The sequence below is a fragment of the Sander vitreus genome, chromosome 16 (genome assembly GCF_031162955.1).
Source record: "Sander vitreus isolate 19-12246 chromosome 16, sanVit1, whole genome shotgun sequence".
Classification (NCBI taxonomy): domain Eukaryota; kingdom Metazoa; phylum Chordata; class Actinopteri; order Perciformes; family Percidae; genus Sander; species Sander vitreus.
In genome coordinates, this window is record NC_135870.1 from 6682766 (window position 1) to 6704242 (window position 21477).

Here is a 21477-nt window from a genome sequence, read left to right on the forward strand (position 1 = left end):
AACAGAGAGAGACTGAGAAACTAAACAAATGGCATCTCCAGCTCATCAACTGCAGCTCTTGTCTATACTAAACTGAAGAGAAAAGTGCACATGTGGCTTTGGCTGCAGAGTAACAAAACATCGTATCACAAATACAGAGTTACAGTGTAAGTAAACCAGACAGACGACTGCTCCTCCTCAGGCAACACATGAGAAAATTGTACTTGTTTGAAGTGCAAGAAGCCCTCACCTCAGCCACAGGCACTCCCTCTGGGGGACGACAGTGCAACACAATCATGCCATTCAGAGGCACCTCAGTGCCTTGGGGGTCCTGCTCAAAGTTCTTCCTCAGGTCTACAAGAAGAGAATAAACAACCTGCATTAAACAACTACAACAGCATGACAGAAAACTTGTTTCATGTGTGACCTTCTCCTGCCCGCATATACATGAAAATGATGGATTCTACAATCTCATGCCACCAGTTTGAGGAATAAGCTTTTCAGAGACAATAAGGTCAGTCTGGTATCAAAGTGGCATGTTGCTTACAGGCGATCCGGACAGTTGCCTTGCGGCTCTTGGAGGTTCCCAGGTGACTCCAGGCGACACACAGACACCAGTAATCCTCCGGTCCATGAAAGTCCTCCACCTGCTGACGTGACACGTTGATCATCACCTCGCGGATCTTCAGCCCTGCAGACAAGATGGTGGATTGATTTGATTAGCTTATATCCCAGCGATGATCGATTAAAGAGATGGAGATTTGTAGGAACAGGATGATGAGTGAAATCTTAATATGATAAGATTATCAGCAGCAAACAGATCGACCATTTGCCAGTAGGAGGAGGAGGAGGAGAGAATGTTACTCAAATTAAATCAATTTCAGAGATTTTACTTAGACAACAATTCAATTGTATACTTTCATCTGATTTAAATACACAGAACTGACCACTTCAATGTGAATATTGATATCTACATTACTACGCTATATTACTGGTCTGTCGACAAACCCTTGTGAAATCTTCAGTTTTGGCAAAGTAATGGCACAGCAATGCAAAACGCTAGAAAATTGTTAGTGAGCCCTCATATCCTTTTCCAGTATACCATAATCCATTTATACACAAGTGACACTAAATGCTTTCCAGTGGAGGAATTAACTGAGAGGAGAAACACATCAGCCTGTTATTGTTAAAGGAATGAATGAGCACTCATTCTCTCTCTTTGAAAACATTTGAAGGGGCTATAATTTAAGGTAGACAAGATAAGCAAAACAATGCAATTAAATATTTCATCTGAACACCGATCCTTTCCATGACAATCAAATCATCCATTTCTGCATCAGAACCTCGACTTAATGTCGCACAGGTCCTTCGTTTATATCTGTATATTGTCTGTTGATTCAGCTTCTAATGAGCTAGGCGTGAGACGAACATTTTCAGAGACAACTGATGGGAATTTAAATGCCTGGTATTTCAATTATGCCAGAATATGAACAAAAGATGACAGGCTCGATCCATTAATGCATTATAAGGTGGCTTTATTGGGTATCTAGGAAATTGCAGCTTTCAGCAAACATATGTGATGTTCTGAAACCTCAGGCAGCCAACTTGAATAGATTTATTAAAATGTGAATACAGAGTTATGAATCGTTAATATTAGGTGTCTCGTCTCCTCGTCACAGTATACAATTATAAATGCACAGCGGGGGAATAAGGAGTCACAATAACAAATACCCACCCCCTCAAAGAAAACTAGAATTAGAGCCTATGGGTAGATTCTATTTACTACTTCACATGCCTCTGCAAATTTAATTGAATTAAATCCTGGTGATACTGATTAAATATATGAGCAGCAGTGATGCATTTGTCTGAGTTCACGTGTGGGAGTAGTAGCCTGACTTAACTTAACTACCCGGATTCACTCCATTCAATGCTGATTACTGCCACGCCTGTTTCGTTCTTTCATTTTTAAAACAGAAGACTGTGTTTTAGAGTCAAATTCCCAGAATGTGTCCCTACTTCTGATCAGCAAAGATGCTGGTAGACATGTACAACTCCGTCTGTTAAATGCATTGGCACAAATAAAAATATTATCACCAAATTATATTTCATGGCTAAAATAAAGTTAGTTAAAGTTATCCTGTCCTGGTTCATTTGGCGACACCCGTAGACGGTTACTGGTGGAAACACTCCTTGAGCAGCTATTATGTCAGAAATACAACAGAGGAGCAAGTGGTGTTCGCTGTTTACAGGGCAGCCAAACAAACTCACGTTGTCTTGTTTTGTAGATGCATTTTTGATTAACAATTGCAGTCAGCACAAACATACATAGCGTTTTGTGTGACTGTTTCACAATAAAAGACACCTTGTGGACATAAATCCAAAGCGGGGATGGCAGACTCCGTCACTAACAGCGAACATGAGCATAAATAGCATCAAAAGGATCATAACGTTAAATTAGTATTTAATTACTTTTTATTGTTATTAATTCATTAAATCTACTATTTTTTAGAACCTTATAATGAAGGCAGTAAATCAGTAAAGGTTGTACTTAACACTGATTTCAAGTACAGCTTACAACTCGTGCCTAACAACACATCTCACAGCAGCTGTTCAAAAATCACTGTAAAGCTCGGCCTCTTGTGGCTTATTGCTTAATTACGCAGCCCTACACTTGTAGAAGAGTTGTCTCTCCACAGGCTTGTGCCGTCATGCCGTACATTGCAAAGAGCAGCTCAGACAGGGGCCGGGATTAAATGAAAACTAATATGAAATGAAAGGTTATCAAAGGGAGCCTAATGAAGTAATGTAAAACAGGAATGTTCTCTGAAGACACTGTAATCCTCTGCAATGACTGACTAGTATTATGTACAACAGACACACGCACGCACGCACGCACGCACGCACGCACACACACACACACACACACACACACACACACACACACACACACACACAATCTACTCCTCCTTTCTACTGCTACAAATTAGAGACTTAATCAACATGCCTGATTAAGTGAGGGTGAGGCAGATTTAACCACAGGAAAATAAAAACACAAAATTGCACTCTAGTGAGAGGGCAAAATTATACTTTTTCAGTGTTAGAAAAAATCCATGTGATTGTGTAAATAGGAACTGCTACAGTAATTGCCAGAACAGCACAATTTTCAATGTCGCAGATTTGCCAAAATGTAATAAAATAGCCCATAGGCTAAAAACGCAGCAATGCAGATTCAATATTAGTTCAATAGTTCATGTTCAATATTCAGACATTTCATCCACATTACTTTTTCTCAGATGAGTTTTTTAAAGCGGGTTAGTTGCACAGTGCAGGATGAAGCTTGACAGGTGTTATTTTAAAATTATGATCAGATATTAAAGCCTGGCACTGTGCGCTAAAGTAAGTGATCGTTTAAAAAGAGCTTTTGAGCTATCTCATTTCAAACCAACTTAACATCACATTACCTCAAACCTCCTCACATTATATACACAAAGGAAAGAGAGAAAAATCATCTTTAATGGCCCAATGCCATTAAGCTTTGTATTTTCCCACTGCAACTTCCCATTCTATTTCAACTATTTCCACCCGGACCCTAATAGTTGCACAGACTTTCCTTTTTCCATTTTTGAAAGTAGGGCTTAAATTCAAATTGTGTTTTATTGATTAATGCATTCAGGTAAATGGTAAATTATTTGAGGAGTATAAACAGTAGCAGAAAACAATTTAATACACAAATTGAAGCAATCTAGACAATTTCTAACAATGTCCAGTATAACTTGGTATGTCTAGTGCTTCACTGTTGGTTTCATTCCCTCTCCTACAGCTCAATAACATTATTTTAGCTGACTTAATGGTGACTTTCTTTCATGGAAGCATAGCGGTTGAGCTTGAGTTCAGAAATAATCAATTAACTTAATTAGTATGACACAGTAGATGCATTTAGTCTCAGATCAATTGATTAAACGGTCTATATAGGGCTCTGTGTGAATAGTCTGAAAAATGTCAATTTGGAATAAAAAATTCTTAAAATGAACTAACCTCGCACCATGTCTGTCTTTGTTTTAAACTACTGGGTTGTGACAATATCCTGAAGCATTAAGAAGACTAGGGAATGGGTTCAGGGCAGGCATGTTGTCTCCCGCTGTCTTTTTTCACAATCAGACCTCCTCATCTTTATTAATGATGAAGAAAACAGAAGAAACTATTGCATAAACACCAGTTTGTTGCTCCTGATGCAATGATTTATGCTGAAAACAGAAGAAACTGACTCATAAAAGCTGGATTGAGCTACAGAGCTGTTGATTCACTACAAACGCTTCTTTTGTCTGGCACACACTGAGAACATTTCTGACCACTAAAGAAGCAATAGAATAAAATAAACAAAAAATGAAGTTTCCATATCCGCCCATTTGACATTACAATGCAACAGTGATATAAAAAAATTATAATTTCAGTTTGCTTAAATGTAAACACACATATTTAATTAAATACTGGCAATAAATATACAAACACATTGAATGGACACTATTGTTTGCTTGAGTGAGGGCCATAGTGTTTGCCATAGGGTTTGATATATTATCCAATAACTGCTCGGTCATGTTGATGACATGCGGTCATTTCTCAGCGTTCAGGAATACAAACATCCATTCAGCTCCTTCCATGAGCTGGTCCCTAGCCGCTTGTTTTCTTGTTTGCCTCACTTTCCTTCAGGCTCATGCCAGTGGCTCTTCACAAAACACCACAAAGTCTGGACAACAGCCGTTAAGGTGGAGCAGCTTTCACATGCCCTTTAATCATGTCCTTAAATATGTCTCTATTGTAGCCTCTATAAAGAACTCAAGAAGATATATACCAATGCTGATGTACTCTTATCCTCCCACGTTGCTCTCGTTTTTTCTCTGTCTGTATTGTGGTCTGTCTGGTGTGATTTCTCCCGGCTTTGGCCCATTGTTTCACCTTGGCTGAGTCTATGAAAAGGCCCAAGGGAGCCAGGCGGTGCCAGCTACAAGTGGCTGCTTATTCAAGCAGCTCGGCAGAACTCCTTTGGTCCGGCTCAGCTTAACCAGGTCCAGGATGTCTCCGTCGTACTTAACGGATTTTTTTTAATTCTGTTTGTCTTAGGGATCCTCGTAAAGCAGCTGTGTACATAGTGGGTGACACAACGTGGGCTGAGGTGGATGGGTATAGCTTTAGGAGCACGTCTGTCAGATTTGGGGAAATGTTTGTGTGATGTGACATTGCGGCATGCATCTCAGCATGTGGGGGCTGTAAGGGTTGGCTGAGGGCCAGACACAGACGAACCCTGCTAGACAAGCGGAACATGCTCCCAGCAACATCTTCAGTCTGGTCCCAGCTGTGTGTGTGTCATACTTAATCCTGGAAGCAAAGGGACACATTACTCTGCGCATAAAAAATCATGATAATTCAGCCATTAAAATGCTACGAGTCCTTATTTGTGTCATTTCCCCAGTCGCCTTATTTATGTTTATCCAAAAGCCGTGTGTCTGCTTATTAGGAGCCAGTTTTGCATAGACAAGTAGTTTTTACTCTGTGGGCCACTTCCATTTGTTTCATTCCCATTTCTTTAACTAATACTTGGTGACACTGAGAGCCTCTGAGGCATCTCACTTTCCCTCACCAGTCCCCACCTTTCTCTCTTTGTCCTGAGTTCATGCCTGGCTGATGGTATCTCTCAGCTGGATGGGATCATAATACACAACAGTGGAGACAGTCTTTGACAGAGCATCAACAGGAAAATATATCCATACTTCCTCTATCCTACCTGCATTCAAACGCTTTCCCTCAATCACTATCTCTTAATCACTGAATCTGCAGGAGCTGCTATCCCCTCCTTCTCGGGAAAACCAACGTGGTATCCATTTCAGCCTCTCTTTCACTCTCCCATTGCCCTCTCCATTTTCCAATGTCCTCGTTCTGTCTTATTCTCTCTTTCTCTTATCTCTCCATCAGGGTATCATCCTTTCAGCTCAAGTCTATAGGCACAGATATCCCCTCTGTTCCACCTTCCTCTCTGCTCTTCTTTCGCTCCGTCCTTCAATAATCTCCTGAGTTCTATCACTCATTTCCATCTCTTGCCCCTCTTACAGCATTTCAACAGAGACAAAAATAAAGAAGTCTTCTGTGATAGGTCAAAGTATGCAGTGTGCTGCACAGTAATCTGTGTTTTGTTTACAGCAACTACACTTTTATGTTGTCTTTGGATACTTTAAGGCCTATTCCCCTGATTTATCTATGAAGATATTTTTTTCCTGAAGGGAGGTTAAAATCTGGGTAGCGATGACTACATGGAATATCCAGCTGAGCCTTGTCTGCCCATGGTTTATCAAAAGGCTTAACAACTGCAAAGAGATAAGGAAATAAACACTGGTGCACTGAATGTGACGATGCACTTATCGTGCTGATCAGTACACCTTTTTCTTAACAAAATCCAAACTGATTTGAAAGATTATCTTTGTGCTGATTAGAAGAAAGACAGCACGAAAGGTAATGCATGATTTTAGTTTAGCGACATAACAATATAATTCACTATTAAGGATTTTAAACTTTCTGTGTTATGATTTAGCACCCTTCATTCTTTCTTTCTCTCCCATGGTGCCTTTCACTTTCAGTCTTAGGATACAGTTTCAGGCATTGTCTAGCATTAACCTCGGCAACCCTTAAGAGCCACAGGAATTGCATAACAATAGTTGAATGTGGACTTGAATATGTTCTCTACAGACAGCTCTCTCCATTTGTGTTTTTGTGGGACGGCCATTACTGTCAGCCCTGATGAGTCTCCTGTTTCATGGTTCATGTTAGGCCGGTTACCTTTAGTGCTACAGCGAGGGCACATAAACATTAATGACAGATTTTGATGCTCGTAAAGTCAGAAACTATGTTTGTTTAACACCATAACATCACCTCTGAGTGGGTAAAACACTCCCTCATGTGCACACAATACAGATTTACACTTTTCTCAAATACTTGTGTACCCACAGGGAAACTTGCCACCACCACAACAATAACTCAGTATTTCTTCTAAAATCAGTGGGAAAATATCTTTATATACCCAAACTGATAAAATATTGTAAATTCAATTCCATTTACTTACTTAAATTCCCATGTGGACTGCAGCAATAAGCCTCCCGCTGGCCGATTATTACATTCTGCTCCCTCTGCCTTCCCATTTGGTCTCCACTATTGTCTTCAGTAAAATACAACAATGATTGGGAACTCATCTAGCTAACAACAACATACACTCTGAAGATTGAAAACCTTCGAAAAAACATTTGGGCTTTGCAGTAAAAAACAGACACAGGACATTACAGTATATTATTTATTATTGTTCCCAGTTTTGTCCATCAAAACTGCTCAAGCATTGAATCCTCAATGGGCCTAATTACCCACTAGAAGTATGGCTGGTGATACAAAAAAAAGTAGTAAATGGGCCAAAATCACCAATATCGATAATTATACTTTTTATTTTTAAAAGCTGCTAAGGTCCTATCATGTAGTGAAGAGCCAAGTGTCATGATACATTATTAATAGGCCACATGTTAATTCATTTTTATTATCCTTTTTTACTGGTCTTTGTTAATAAATTACGCACATGTATGTAAAAAAACACGAAACCGTTTTTCACCGTCTAGTGAAAACCATGTATCTCCAAATTAAGGTATTTTTGTTTAAGATAAACTGAAGGATTAAGTGCTCCTTTATAAATTGAGAAAATTATTGTACTTCCTAAGCTAAACAAACGTTTTAAAAACCAATTGGATTATCTGAAAAATGCAGTGTTCTTCTTAGCTAATGGATTCTTTTTTTTAGAGATACATGTTTTCACAGGACACTGACCAAATGTTATTGCTGCACGCATGCACACAACAGCAGCAGAGAGGCAAAGAGTGCATGCACCAAGAACAGTGTTAATGTGTCTAGAATATGCTCTAGAGTTTAGATTCTCCGCCCGAGCCCGAGCCCGAGCCCGAACCGGACCAGACCCTCGGGCCGGGCCGTGCCCTCGATCAAGCATATGTGTTTTTTTAATCATTACTTTATTCGGTGGTGATTCTAACGCCATAAGAAAGCTATGCCTCTCCAGCTTCTCCCGTAGCTTTAGGTGTATGTCCTGCACTGACTTGTCACGTTACAGAGTGTGAGGTAAACTGGGCTACATCGCGTCTCCCCCCATCTGCAGCACTGTTCACGGCCAGTGCGTCAGCATGCAGACCGTGGCGAAGGACAGTATAAATTAGGTGATCGAGACAAGAAAGTCTCCTGTGTGGTTCCAGGGCTTTGTTACCCACACTATTCGGCTGAGGGAGCTAGGGTTGAGTTTTTTTTTTTTTTACGTTTCTTCATTCGGATCCATTTGCGATCCATTCCATTCTGAATAAACAAACAGCGCAGTTTACATGCTTCGTCCTTGTTGCATTACCTGTATTTATTAAGATAATTCTAAACAGATTTCTGTAGTTCAAACAACTCGGAATTGTAGTTGAGAACGTAAGTCATAACGGCCCACGTATTAAAAAATTGTCTGGTTTAAATCGAGCTTGGGCTCATAATTACAGTAAATGTGTCGGGCCGGGCTCGGACGCAACATGCACAGGCTTGATTTTTTTGGGCCCGATCTAAGCTCTAATATGCTCTAATGTAAGACAAATTAATTTTTTAGTAATTATTATATTGATAGTATTAGTACTCAAAACAAGATTCATAGTGGTAGTATTAATACTTTTCATCTCATGGTGCATCAATAATGTAACCCTTCACAGTTTCTGATTTGTTGAGATTTTCAGATTACGTTAGAGCCAGCCCACCCCTTCACACTTAGAGATGCACTTTCATCAAGAAGACAATCCAAAAGGCCTGAGAAGATGTTTTTACTCCAACAGAAAAAGAAACAACTCTTTGGATCTACAGACAAGACTTGCTGTATATGCTATGTCTATATCTATATATAGGGAAGCATCCTTCTTTTGCAATCCCACCAACCGCCTGATTTCCACGGCAGTGCAAAGACTACCACAAGCAGCTTTGACATGTTGTTTTTCTTTTTGGTATTTTCATACCCAAAGTGTTTGGCACAAAGTTGCGAGGATAGGCACAGACAGTAGTTTAACTCAAATGAGCTAGCACAGAGCAAGTGTTAGTATTTTGGTAAAAGCTGGATCATACTTTGTTAAGAATAGACATCCAAAAACCGGGTTTGATTATTGTTTGGTGGTGCAGCCACACTCAGCTGGTTCTTGGGTGATAATGAGCACATACGTAAACACTTCCGAGGAAATGTGCAACAATTCTAGGAATAATGCTAATAATGTAATTAAGCACTCGCAAGAAAGTAGATAAACTAAAGAAAAAAAAAATACTTTGCAGGAAGTTAAAAATTAATTGGTTCTTTGTACCAGTATCTGTCATCTACTGACGCTTTAAACTGAAATTATATGAAAGCCTTCTCCTTCAGTTACTGTAACTAAATCCCTACAACCATCTAAAGGTAGCACGACAGATATATGTGATAAACCTGCAAACCTGCATCCTTTTCTGGACACTTCTGGACATATCAAAATGGTAGGTTGGCATTGTGATAGCTTATGTGACATTCTCTCTCTCTCTCTCTCTCTCTCTCTCTCTCTCTGAAAAACACAGGATTACCAGCAGGCAATATTCCCGTGCGTCATGGCCTCCTTTTTTGTCAGGCAAAAGTGGTATCTCATTTGAATTCTCCAAATGCATTTTAGCTGTGATATGATGTGATACAGCAGAAAGACAATCATATAAAAAGCCTAAAATAACTATTACCTGTTTCTATTATTCATCTCTATAGTTACTGTACAAATGTTGATGAAGCCTACACCAGAGTGTGCCAGTTAAGTGCAGTAGATCACTGGAAAATGTCTCTGGGTAATATCTCAGGAAACATGACATATCTCTAACTCTGCACTTTCAATGTCTCCACTACAAGTCCATAAATGCTGCACCATCTGCTTTCGGCTGCAGATTTGTTGTGGCTTATTATATTCACGTCTACAAACTCAGCATCATTCAAACATTATTTTCCTACTTGGAAAAACTCTCTCCTCTCAGTTATTTTCAAATTGCCACAGATGTTTAAAAAGGTGATGAGATCAGTAATGAGACTGGCTGAGAAGTATAATATTTACAGCCAGAGCCACCGGTAGCTGCCCACTTTGAGTCTAATTTTGACCCTTAAGAAACTGACTGTATAGGTGACGTCACGGAGACTACGTCTATATTGTACAGTCTATGGTCTGTACACTAAATATGAAGCTACTGCAAGCTTAGCTTAGCACAAAGACTGGGAAATAGCTTGCCTTCCATTCACCTACAACCATCTCATAACCTCACTCATTAACACTGTTTTACAGGGTTAAGTGCAAAACTATTTCTTGGTTGGGACCAGTGTCTTCCCATGGTGCTTGTGCTAAGCTAAGTGAGCTTGCTGCAGCTTCACATTTTGTGCAGAGATGAAAGTGGTATTGATCTTCTCAACTCTTGGCCAGAAAGCGAATAAGCATATTTCCCAAACTTTTCCTTCCTAACACCTGGCCAAAACATTGTGGTTCCTCAATGCTCGTAACCAATTAATGCATCTCACAAGATTCAGTTATTAGCTCTTCACTGGACATGTAACTCACAACACATTGCCCCTTTGCTAGTAGCATTCCCATTGTAGACTGTGAAATTCTGTAAATTGTCAGTAATGGAGTGAGTCCTCACAATATGAGCTGAACAATAAAGAAAGCATCGTTCAAACCATGTAACACAAATATAGAAAAAACAACATGAGACAACACATTAAATAAACTTAAACTGATAGTAGCAACAAAGTGAGAGAAATGGTATTGATGTCCAACAACTGTCTTCTTTTATCTCACAAAACACTTCTCTATTGATAGATGCATTATTTCAGGTTGACAGCAAGCCCCGTTAATGGTTTGAATAGCACAACAATGTTATTATTCATAATAATTGCATCATGATAATAAATAGGCATTCATTACAGCCTACACAATATCCTGCAGTGATACATGACATCAGTGTCTGGTTTAAATCTTCTGAAGACAGGAAAGTATATGTTTATTCTTTGAGCTCTTGGTCTGTCTAGAATGTGTAAAATGCATATAGATGACAGTGAAATATAATAAATAAATAAATAAGTCATATACAGATTAGAGGATGGATACCCGACCCGAGACCGACGGGACCCGATGGTACCCGACGGGTCGGGTTTGGACAGATATTTAGAAATGATGTTCAGGGTTCGGGTCGGGCTCGGGTCACATCAGCGCGATAAGGCATTGAACATTTAAAACAGCTTATTATGTAGGTAGCCAATGGGCCTGTTTCACCTGATGCAAAGGTTCGTTTTTGTGATTAAAATACATTTAAAATATTACCCTAACATCCGTCTTCGTGTGTGCGGAAATTTGTTAATGTAGCTGTGACAACGAAACACGTGCTGTGTCGGGCTCGGACATAAATATCTTAATGCCTGTCGGGCTCGGGTCGGGCTCGGGTCGGGCTCGGACAGAAAAATGCGCCCCAAGCCGCACTCTAATACAGATGGGGTCACTGTGCAAAAAGCTCTTTTTTAAACTACTAACCCTCATGGTGGAGTAGGAAATACATAAACCACAAGTCAAGAAAACAATTCTTTCAACACTTGACACTGGTGTATTTGTTGCCGTCTCAGAGAAGTGGTGAGAGTTAAGTTACATGCACAGTGGCATCCAGCTCTACATTAATGTGTTCTGTCCAGAACTGCTGACTGTCAAGTGAACACGGTTGTATTTGTGGTGCAAGAACATCTTTAAGTATCTGTCTAACACATAACAAGGCTTAAACTTAATATGTGTCAGATGTGCGCAATTTTCTCCAGTTAAATAAGGACCAAACTGAGACAATTATCTTTGGTGCAAAAAATGAACAATCAAATGTTAGTGCTCATCTTGAAGCCCTAATAGTTAAGAGCTCAAACCATGTCAGGAATCTTGGTGTAGTTCTGGACTCTGACTTCAATTTCAAAACCCACATCAACAGAATTACAAAATCAGCCTACTACCATCTCAAAAACATAGCAAGACTTAAATGACTCATGTCTCAACAGGATTTAGAGAAACTTGTTCATGCCTTTGTTTTTAGCAGACTTGATTACTGTAACAGTGTCTTTACAGGTCTCTGTAAAAAAAATCAATCAGGCAACTGCAGCGAATTCTCAACGCTGCTGCCCGAGCTCACTAAAACAAGGACATTTGGACACATCACCCCTGTTCTTAGAGCCTTGCACTGGCTTCCTATAAGTCAGAGAATTGATTTCAAAATATTGTGATTAACTTACAAAGCACTGAATGGTTTGGGACCAAAATACATGTATGGCATGCCGCTGTTACGCTGCTGTTACGAGCCATCCAGAGCTCTGAGATCATCTGGGAAAGGCTTACTTACCGTCCCGAGGGTCAGTACGAAACACGCAGAAGCAGCTTTTAGTTTTTACGACACGGCAGTTATGGAATACATTTCCAGAACACTTACGATCTGCCCCAACCCTGTGTTCTTTTATAGCAAGACTTCAAACTTTTCTGTTCGACATTGCTTTTCCTGAGGTCATTTAGAGATGGTCATTCCTACGCCTCTATGCTTCAAAAGTCTTTTGAATTTACTGTTTGTTTGTTTTTGCTTTGTTTTTGTTTTGTTTTTATGATTGTTGAATTTTATGTTGTATTTGCTTTGTATGTGTATGCTTATGTAAAGCATTTTGAATTGCCTTTGTGTATGAAGTGTGCTTTATAAATAAATTGCCTTGCCCTTACTGATTGTGTATTTTACATTTAGTTCTTATTTAAGGTCTTTAATACTGCATATTTCTTGTGTTAACATTTCAAGAACTTACATGAAACTAAGTATATTTGACATTTTTGAAAATAACTCCCATTTTCACAGAACAAATACAGCTCACACATTTTCATGGAAAGTTAACAAGTCAGGATTAGCTCACAGAGAAGATGAGTTGCAGGTATGAAACATTTATCCATCGTATCGTGTTGAAAACCGAGAAACATAACGAGATTCATCCCGTTGGAACAGACTGTATATTGTGCCAGTTTTTCCTCATGCTTAGGGCAACAGTAACAGCTATTCACAGAAGCTGCAATAGATATTTTCTTCCTACATTTCATTCCGTTGTCTGCCACTCTGTCTTCTACAAGGCACATTTGAGCTTAGACTAAATCTGAGAAAAACAACACAACACAAAGCTAAAATATATCTCCCTAACTGAGTTAGATGCCTCTGGACAGACAAAGTCTCAGTCCTCTGCCTCAAGGCCCCTGGTCAAACAATGTTAGAGTATCTGTAGTTGAGTCTGTCTGCATTTAATTCACAGCTTACTGCTTTAATAGCTATAGCCCCCTGTTCACTGCTGAACCCAGGGGCCATTCTACCACCTGAGTCAGACTACAATAGCTTGTACCGAGATACAGCTGTTCAAATGCCTCCCACAGTTGAAGCTGGACTGACAGCCAGAAGTGTCTCAGCTGAGGGGAGATGTTCATTTTCTCAACATGTAGCATGTTGGCCCACCTCCACCTGTGTATACAGCACAGTTAGTGGCAGATACTGTTTCACTAAATCCTCTGTATTCCACACCTGTGAATACTAAAGCATACCCTAGCAGTAAAGCCACATATTATCATTCAGGACAGCCTTCAAGGGGTTTCAACCAGAGCACACTTTATTATAATACAAGTATATGCATTCAAGCTTTAATATTTATGTTTGTGTTCAAGTGCTAAGGGTAAAAGAAGAAAAAAAAGACTGAAGGCAATGGAGAGGGAGTGAATGAATAAGTGAACATAAATAACAGAAAATAAATGACAAGTTGTCATTTCTCTGCATAAAAGCGACTGTCATGTACAATCAATGCTCAAACAAGAATAAGAGTCTACAGTGTAAGTGGCTCTGTGAGGCTGTACTTGGGCATAGCAGTGCTTTAAGCTGAATTGTAACATCAGCTAACATAAAAGCACAATGGCAATTAACATGTTGAAGAAAGCGGGTCATGTTTACCATGTTCCCCATCTTAGTTGAGCATGTTATCATGCTAACAGGTGCTAAGAAGCCTGAGTAGAGTTGATGCCAATGGGAATATCATTAGTTTTGTCTAAAGACACATTCATTTTCTTATCTGATGATGAACCTTAATGGAGAGTAAAAGGATCACCAGAGTTGTTCCAATTGATCAGTAAAGAACATGAATGTCTGTTCCCAATATCATGGCAATCCATTCAATAGTTGTCGAGACATTTGACTCAAAACTATAAATGTGAAGGTCTAATAAAAGCATAAAAATACCTACCCAAAATTATTTTAAACAAGGTGAAGTCAGGGGATCACAAAGTCATTAGGATTCATCCTCTGCGAAATGAATGAAACCATGAATGTTTGTACAAAAACTCAATCATTATTGAGATATTTCAGTCTGGATCAAAGTGTTGAAGCGATTGGCACGGCCTAAAGCCATGCTGTTAAAATAAAAAAAAAAAGGTGCTGTTTATTCGCTTTTTTCAACCTGTAGGAATAATGAATGTGATTTTAGTATTCCATTGCCAAACATGCTTTTTTGATCAAATAATGCAATTAGAAAAGAAATATCAGGTTATTATTTATTTTTTTACACATAACTACAATTCTAACACAGTTGCATTGAAAAATAATAATGAAAGTTATTCAAGTAATCATTCGTTTCGCAAAGCCATAACATGATGGCCAGAATTGCTACTGGCTATTACATTTTCCATTTTTGTTCCAAAACCCATTACAATTCCTGAACAAAAATGAATGTCGGAAGGCAGTCAACATAAAGGGAAATAATTTTGCATTCCTGTTCATCTAATGATCGATTGAAAGGAGGGATGTGGAGCCTCTCATTCGGGCCTGAAAAAAATTATGCCACGCTTGAAAGGACATCTCCACTGTGCATAAACGATGTGCTAAACAATGATAATGTTAACATTTGAAGCTATGTACTGCTTTTATGGGGAAGGCTGTTGGAGTGTGCAGTCACATCCAAGTGTGGGCTGTAAAAGATGGCTAGGTCTAGTGTTTGTAAAAAATCAACTGATATTGGCATTCATTTGGGGACATTTTGTTCTCCACTTCCTTTTGAGGCATTATCCAATAAAGTAGCTGTAAGAGTTTCTAGATGTCGTGCCGGAGGACCATTACTTCATGTACATTTTGTGGTTTATATTCTTGTATACTGAGGCACTAAACGGCTCCATCCATTTTCAACAGATGATGACTGATTACAACGAGAAGTACTGAGATGATCGGTGACAAGACAAAATAGTGAATACTGAAGCCTGGTTTTACAACTAATGCTGCATTGTGATAATATAAATCCAAAGCCACAACTTCATGCTGTATTCATGACATTGCTCTATTAGGTTTGATTAAGTGAGAACCAGTTGTTGGAGACTGAAACATTAAAAAAATTAAAAACCTGTCAGTACAAACTAAGATGAGCCATATGACAATTTTGCTGACCTTGGGACCCCTACCAGTAGAACAAAAACACAACAAACTACTAGGCTAAGGGCATTCCCTTATGATTTGCTATCCTGCCAAATGCATTATGGTTAAATTTAAACCTGCATTAACTGATGTCTTATATATATTACACTTTTATGCGGTGCAAAGTTAGCATTCATTTGGTTTCATGTTTCTGGCCACCTGGTGAATGTAAGTGCAATATTGATGCTCGGTTTTTGGTCTCCACCACCTCCTGAGAAAACTTATCCTGCTCTATAGCTGCTAAATGCTCCACAATGCTTAACCAGCTATTTGTTAACTTTGCTCCCATTCCACTACTGAACAGCAGACAGACGTACAAAAGACTTTTACAGCTTTTTTGCTGAAAACAGCTGCCTACCATGGCAGAAAGCGATGCGATGAGGGTGATGCAAAAAATAAAAGGGCTGGAAAACCAAAGACAATGAGCTTAAAGTCGCTCTTAACTTCTGTAGAGAGGAACTGCAGAGTCGGGTGATAATTTTCTGTGGGTGTGTCACAACGAGCGACCCCTTTCACATTACACATAGTCATTTGAGCCATAAAAAGATATTGATAATAGCTGCTTTAAACAACAACTTTGTTAAGATTAGGAAACAATTGCTTTGATGGTTAAAATACATGTTGCTAGGGGATGGGTCAATGTATCCAGTTTAAATGTAAACAACAAGTATTTCATTAGCACGATAAAAGAAAATCGTGATTTTATGCAGGTAGATTCTACTTCACCAGTCTCTCCACAAACAGCACAACTCATTTCTGCCTTCATTAAATTTAAACTTTGCAAGTGTTGCCTGTTTATCTGTAACGTTGTCACCTCAGCTTTAAACACTGGCGCTATGGCAACAGCAAGAAGTGTTGATAGACAGGAAGCAGCCCTCAGAATAGCACACACACACCTTACTGACAACTTCTATAGTTTAGGAATTCAACTAAATGTTGAGATACATTCATGCATGGGAAACGACTCACTTGGCTTATGCTTCCTTTTTGGTATCCATCCAGCTTTTCTGTCGGTTCTGAAATCTATTTCTGTGGTGCTTCTCCTATTTTAGCAAAGGTCAAGGTTCTATAAAGACTAATAAAACTCCCTAATTCCACATGCATTCTATTTTGTCACATTTTCCAGCAGCTGGTGCTTAGAGGAACACATGCTGGCACAGTCCAGGCCTGGACAGATCTTTCGACTTTATGAGATACAAGCACAGGTGGATTTTTAAGATGCCCTCCTTTTCGCATCTTTATATTTTCCCTTTCAGTCCTTTCCCTTCTGTAGTCTTCCTTCCACGTGTCTGTCCCAGTGGAAACAGATACAAATGATGATAAGGAGCCAGATGGGAGCAGCACTATGAATCCATACTAGAGGCAGTAAAAATTTAGAGGTCCATTGTTAACTCTGGGGGGAGATATTGATTGGTGCTGTGTGTTTAGTGAAGCATCAACACTGTCACACTAATAGCAGCCAAGGCAGGCTCATAAATATTTTGCCTTCATCCTGACCTCTTTCAGTAAGTTCTAATCAAATTAAATGATGGTCATCTGACATTCAGTGCAGACCTAGGCCTCATTATTAGTGTAGCTTGTGAATACTATGTAGATGTGGTAGTGGTACATTTACAAGAAATAACTCTGTGGTGTGATGCCGTTGATCCAACCCTGCAAAGTGAAGCGATGTGGTTCTTTGACAAAAAAAAAGTGATAATATAATTAGGGATGCACCGAATCCAGATTTTTGGGGTTTGGCCGAATACCAAATCCACTGGTTAAGATTCTCCGAAACCAAATCCTACTCCTATTAATTAACACAGTAAACACATTAATGAAGTAAAAAACTGGTTAACACAAGTTTTTAGCTGGGGCTGTCCTTCCTTTGCCGTACCTGAAGTTGCTGCGTTTTGGCTGCTGTCTGTAGATTCCTTCATGCACAACTCGTATTCTTTTGGGTGTTTCACACGCAAATGTTGTAACAGCGGTGATGTTGTGTATTGTTTAGGGTCCTCGCCACCACGAGACTAATCGGCATTGCAAATTGAACATGTAGCTCGACTTCAATCACCTTCTTTTGACTGAAAGTACTGCCAAACAACACTTTTTCTGCTCATGAGTTCCATTTTCACTTTCTCACAGCTTACTGCATTGAACGGTCCACCTATGCACACCTTCCCGTAATCAACGGCGGCGTCATTACGTCGACCAGCGTAGCGTGCGTAGTGCAAGTGTAGGGTCTGGTTCGGTGGATAAAAATTCAAAGGTTCGGCAGAAACCGAACCCCGTCAAAAAGCCCAATATTCGGCCAAATCCGAAGCCTGGATTCGGTGCATCCATGCAATATAATGAGAATATTTAGGTTTTTCTCACATATGACCACCCTCCTCTGGCTCAGTAATTATTATTTTATTTACCTTCAATGGCCTTAATATGTCGTCGTATTATCCTGATGCTTTGAATCCAACTTTTCCAGCACTGGATTAAAACAAGTTTTCACAATGTATATTCATGGGCGGGGTTATTTTTGGTTATCATTGATTGTTTATAGGTATAAGCTTTTTCCTCGCCATAGGCGCCAATGAAGAAGACAACGCTAATGTGAGATAACTTATATAATCGTTGGATTTCGGTTTAGTTCTTTTGACAGGCGTAAGTGTTCATTACAAGATATGGCCATGGGAAATTTGGTGATCATTGATCGTTGTTTAGGTACATTAAACCACGTTAAGCTTTTTTCACGTTAAGCAGAATGTCCCGACAGGCAGTGTAGTGAACAGAGAAGCGTGCAGCCAGTACAGCAGCAGAGCGGCTGTGTCTGTGCCTGCCCTGTGGGGATAGAGATTGTTATGGATTTTTTGGCATATGTCGCACAAGAATTATATGTGTTATGGACTTTTTTTTAACTAAAATGAGCTTGAGGTTTTCAAAAAAGTGGTGGGTACAAAATGACTCATGACGAAATCTGGTAGGTACGCGTACCCACCGTCCCCACCGAAATCGATGCCTATGTGTATATTTGATAATAAGTCAATTTAATTACAATACAAGAACATTTTAGGGAGAAAAGAAAGTATAATTCTGTCTTCCAATTTGCTGTATAAACATAAGGGAATTCATGAGATATTTAAAACCCATTGTGAGATGATGCAATAAAAACAGACAAGGGATTCAGAAAAAAAAGGACATCTTTCTTTGTGGTTTGAGTTTGAAGTTAAAACAACAACAACTGCATTTCAGCAAGTTGCATCAGTAAAAGACACCATTTGGAGTTCAAAGTCAAATCCTAAAATTGAACAAGTAGGCGCTTTTCATGGTCTAAACATTGGTATTTCAGTTTGGATGAAATATGACACACAGTATGCACTAAGGAAGTGAGGCAAACACATTTGCAGGGTTGGACATAGCTGCAGGCATTGTCATAAAGCCCCATTTGCAAAGTTCATTCTTAAGACTTTAGTCCTTGCTATGAGCGATGTGAATGCTACCCTCATAAATTAGAGTGACAGGAGGACGGCTTGACAGGAAGGAAAATATAAATTAAGTTGCACGTAGTCTCTCTGTATATCCTGTGTGTGGGCAGCATGCTTGTCTGTCTGTGTACACTAGAATTTGTTTCAATTAGGATTTGGTACTGAAATCTGTACTTTCTTCGGTCAGTACCCAAGAAAGAGGACCAATTCACGATAAACGTAAAAATTTCGGTACCTGACATGCACACACACACTTTAACAATTTACTTAAGTCCACTTGAAAAGAATAATTTACAGGGACATAAATATTATAGATTCAGTTAAATACATATACAAAATCATGGGCCATTGGCATACAGCAAGTCTTCATACTATTAAGCATACCCCTCTGTTCTTATGGGTATAAGTAACAGCGTCTTCGCCATATATGGAAGCCTATGATAGCAGACAGAGCACAGTACTTTGCTAGCCGTTTAGCCCTCTTTTTGGGCATCCCAAACTGATGAAGCCCTTTTACAACCAGCCTGTGTGTGTGTCCCAAGCTGCCATATGAAAACAGTCGGCACCTATAGCCTAACTCTGAGATGGTGTTTTGAAGTGGTTGGTTTTGAATGACCTTGGTCAAAAAAGCTTCCTCCACGCTAGGATCAAAGGTGCATGCAACCTCTAAAATGAACACCTCACTGGACTCCTCATTGATAATAACAACATCTGGTGTATTAGCAAGCAGGTGTGAGAATGTATCAGAGTTGCTATTGCTGTGCTGGAACATTATGGTTTTACACAAGAATTTCTGTACATTCTTATCGGTCCTTTCTGCATGTTGACAGAGAGAAAGTCACAATGAGTCACGGCAATGCTGGTTAAGCGGTTGCAAGAGTCGTTACATTTTTTCAAAATTCCACGCAGACAGGTAAGTTTGGAATTATTTTTACAACTGAAGTTCATTTTTTGTTATTACAGAGGGAAAGTGCCAAAAAAAAGGTACCGTTGTGTAACGGAACCGAATTTCAGAAAAAATGTGAACGGTACCCAACCCTAGTTTCAATCAGTGTTTGCTGTACCTGTCCCCATGTCGGTGTGCTCCTGCGACATGTGCTGGCTCTGGTGGACCCATTCGCCGTTGCACTTGAAGAAGATTTGAAGAGCAGGCCGAGCTTGACACCGGAGTTTGATGGGGTTACTCTTGATGATGTAAGCATCAACAGGCTCCTCCAGGAAGTGAGGGAGTGTCCCAGACTGGCCATGCTGCAGAGCTTCACCTCGGGGACCTGAAGAATTAAATGAGAATAAAATAAGACTCAAATGGTATAACTGAAAAAAAAAGGAAGCGAAAAGTGAATTATTAATCGACGGCATCGAGATGGCGGATTGAAACAATCTCAGATTTCTTCCCTGCTAACTAACCCTGCAGTGAAATGTTATTTTCAACACACACACAAAAACACCTGAAAACTAGCTCACTCTCTATGTTCCCCTCAGCTTCCACTATCCCTCACTCTCTGGCTCCCCCCCCCCCCAACCAGAGCCAACTAGCAGCCATTACTCCTTACAGCGACGTCTCCCTCAAACAAATTGTTTTGGAGCACAACGTGAGAAATACCACAACAACAAAACATCACCCCGTCCCAACAGTCTATTCTCTGCCACAGCATTACAATGTAATAATTTAGAGAAAGCCAACAGTAAAACAAATCCTATTATTTCATATTTTAAGTACACAGGAACGTGCCGACAATAGACAAACATGAAGCAACAAAAATTAGCATAAACAAAAACATGTATCTTCTCCGGGAACCATCACCTTATCGTGGTGGAGAGGTTTGTGTGTCCCTATGAACCTGAGGGCTGTGTTGTCTGGAGCTTTGTGCTCCTGGTAGGGTCTCCCAAGGCAAAGTGGTCTCAGGTGAGGGGCCAGACAAAGAATGGTTCAAAAATCCTATGAAAAATCGAGGAAGGGATGAAGTGACCCTGCCCGGAGGAAGCCCGGGGCCCCCGTCTGGAGCCAGGCCCAGATGGAGGGCTCGCCAGCGAGCGTCTGGTGGCCGGGTTTGCCACGGGAGCCCGGTCGGGCACAGCCCGAAAAAGCTACGTGGCGGACATCCCTCCATCCCATGGGCCCACCACCTGTGGGAGGAACCGCTGGGGTCGGGTGCGCTGCCACATGGGTGGCAGTGAAGGTCAGGGGCCTCGACGGACCAGACCCGGGCAGCAGAGGCTGGCTCTGGGGGACGTGGAATGTCACCTCTCTGTGGGGAAGGAGCCGGAACTTGTGCGGGAGGTGGAGCGCTACCGGTTAGATCTGGTGGGGCTTACCTCTACGCACAGTCTTGGTTCTGGAACCATACTCCTGGATAGGGGTTGGACTCTTTTCTTCTCCGGAGTTGCCCAGGGTGTGAGGCGCCGGGCGGGTGTGGGGATACTCACAAGCCCCCCCGGCTGAGCG

The 21477-nt window shown here is 40.3% G+C and overlaps 1 protein-coding gene across 1 annotated transcript in view; it reads right to left on the reverse strand.

Moving 5' to 3' along the window:
• LOC144531837 (netrin receptor UNC5D-like) overlaps positions 1–21477 on the reverse strand; it is a 196697-nt gene that overhangs the window by 49114 nt on the left and 126106 nt on the right. The window contains exons 2-4 of the mRNA XM_078272153.1: positions 20096–20302; positions 527–670; positions 230–333 (exon numbers count right to left, since the gene is read on the reverse strand). Coding sequence (XP_078128279.1) covers positions 230–333; positions 527–670; positions 20096–20302 — 455 coding nt within the window. The remainder of the gene's footprint in view (positions 1–229; positions 334–526; positions 671–20095; positions 20303–21477) is intronic.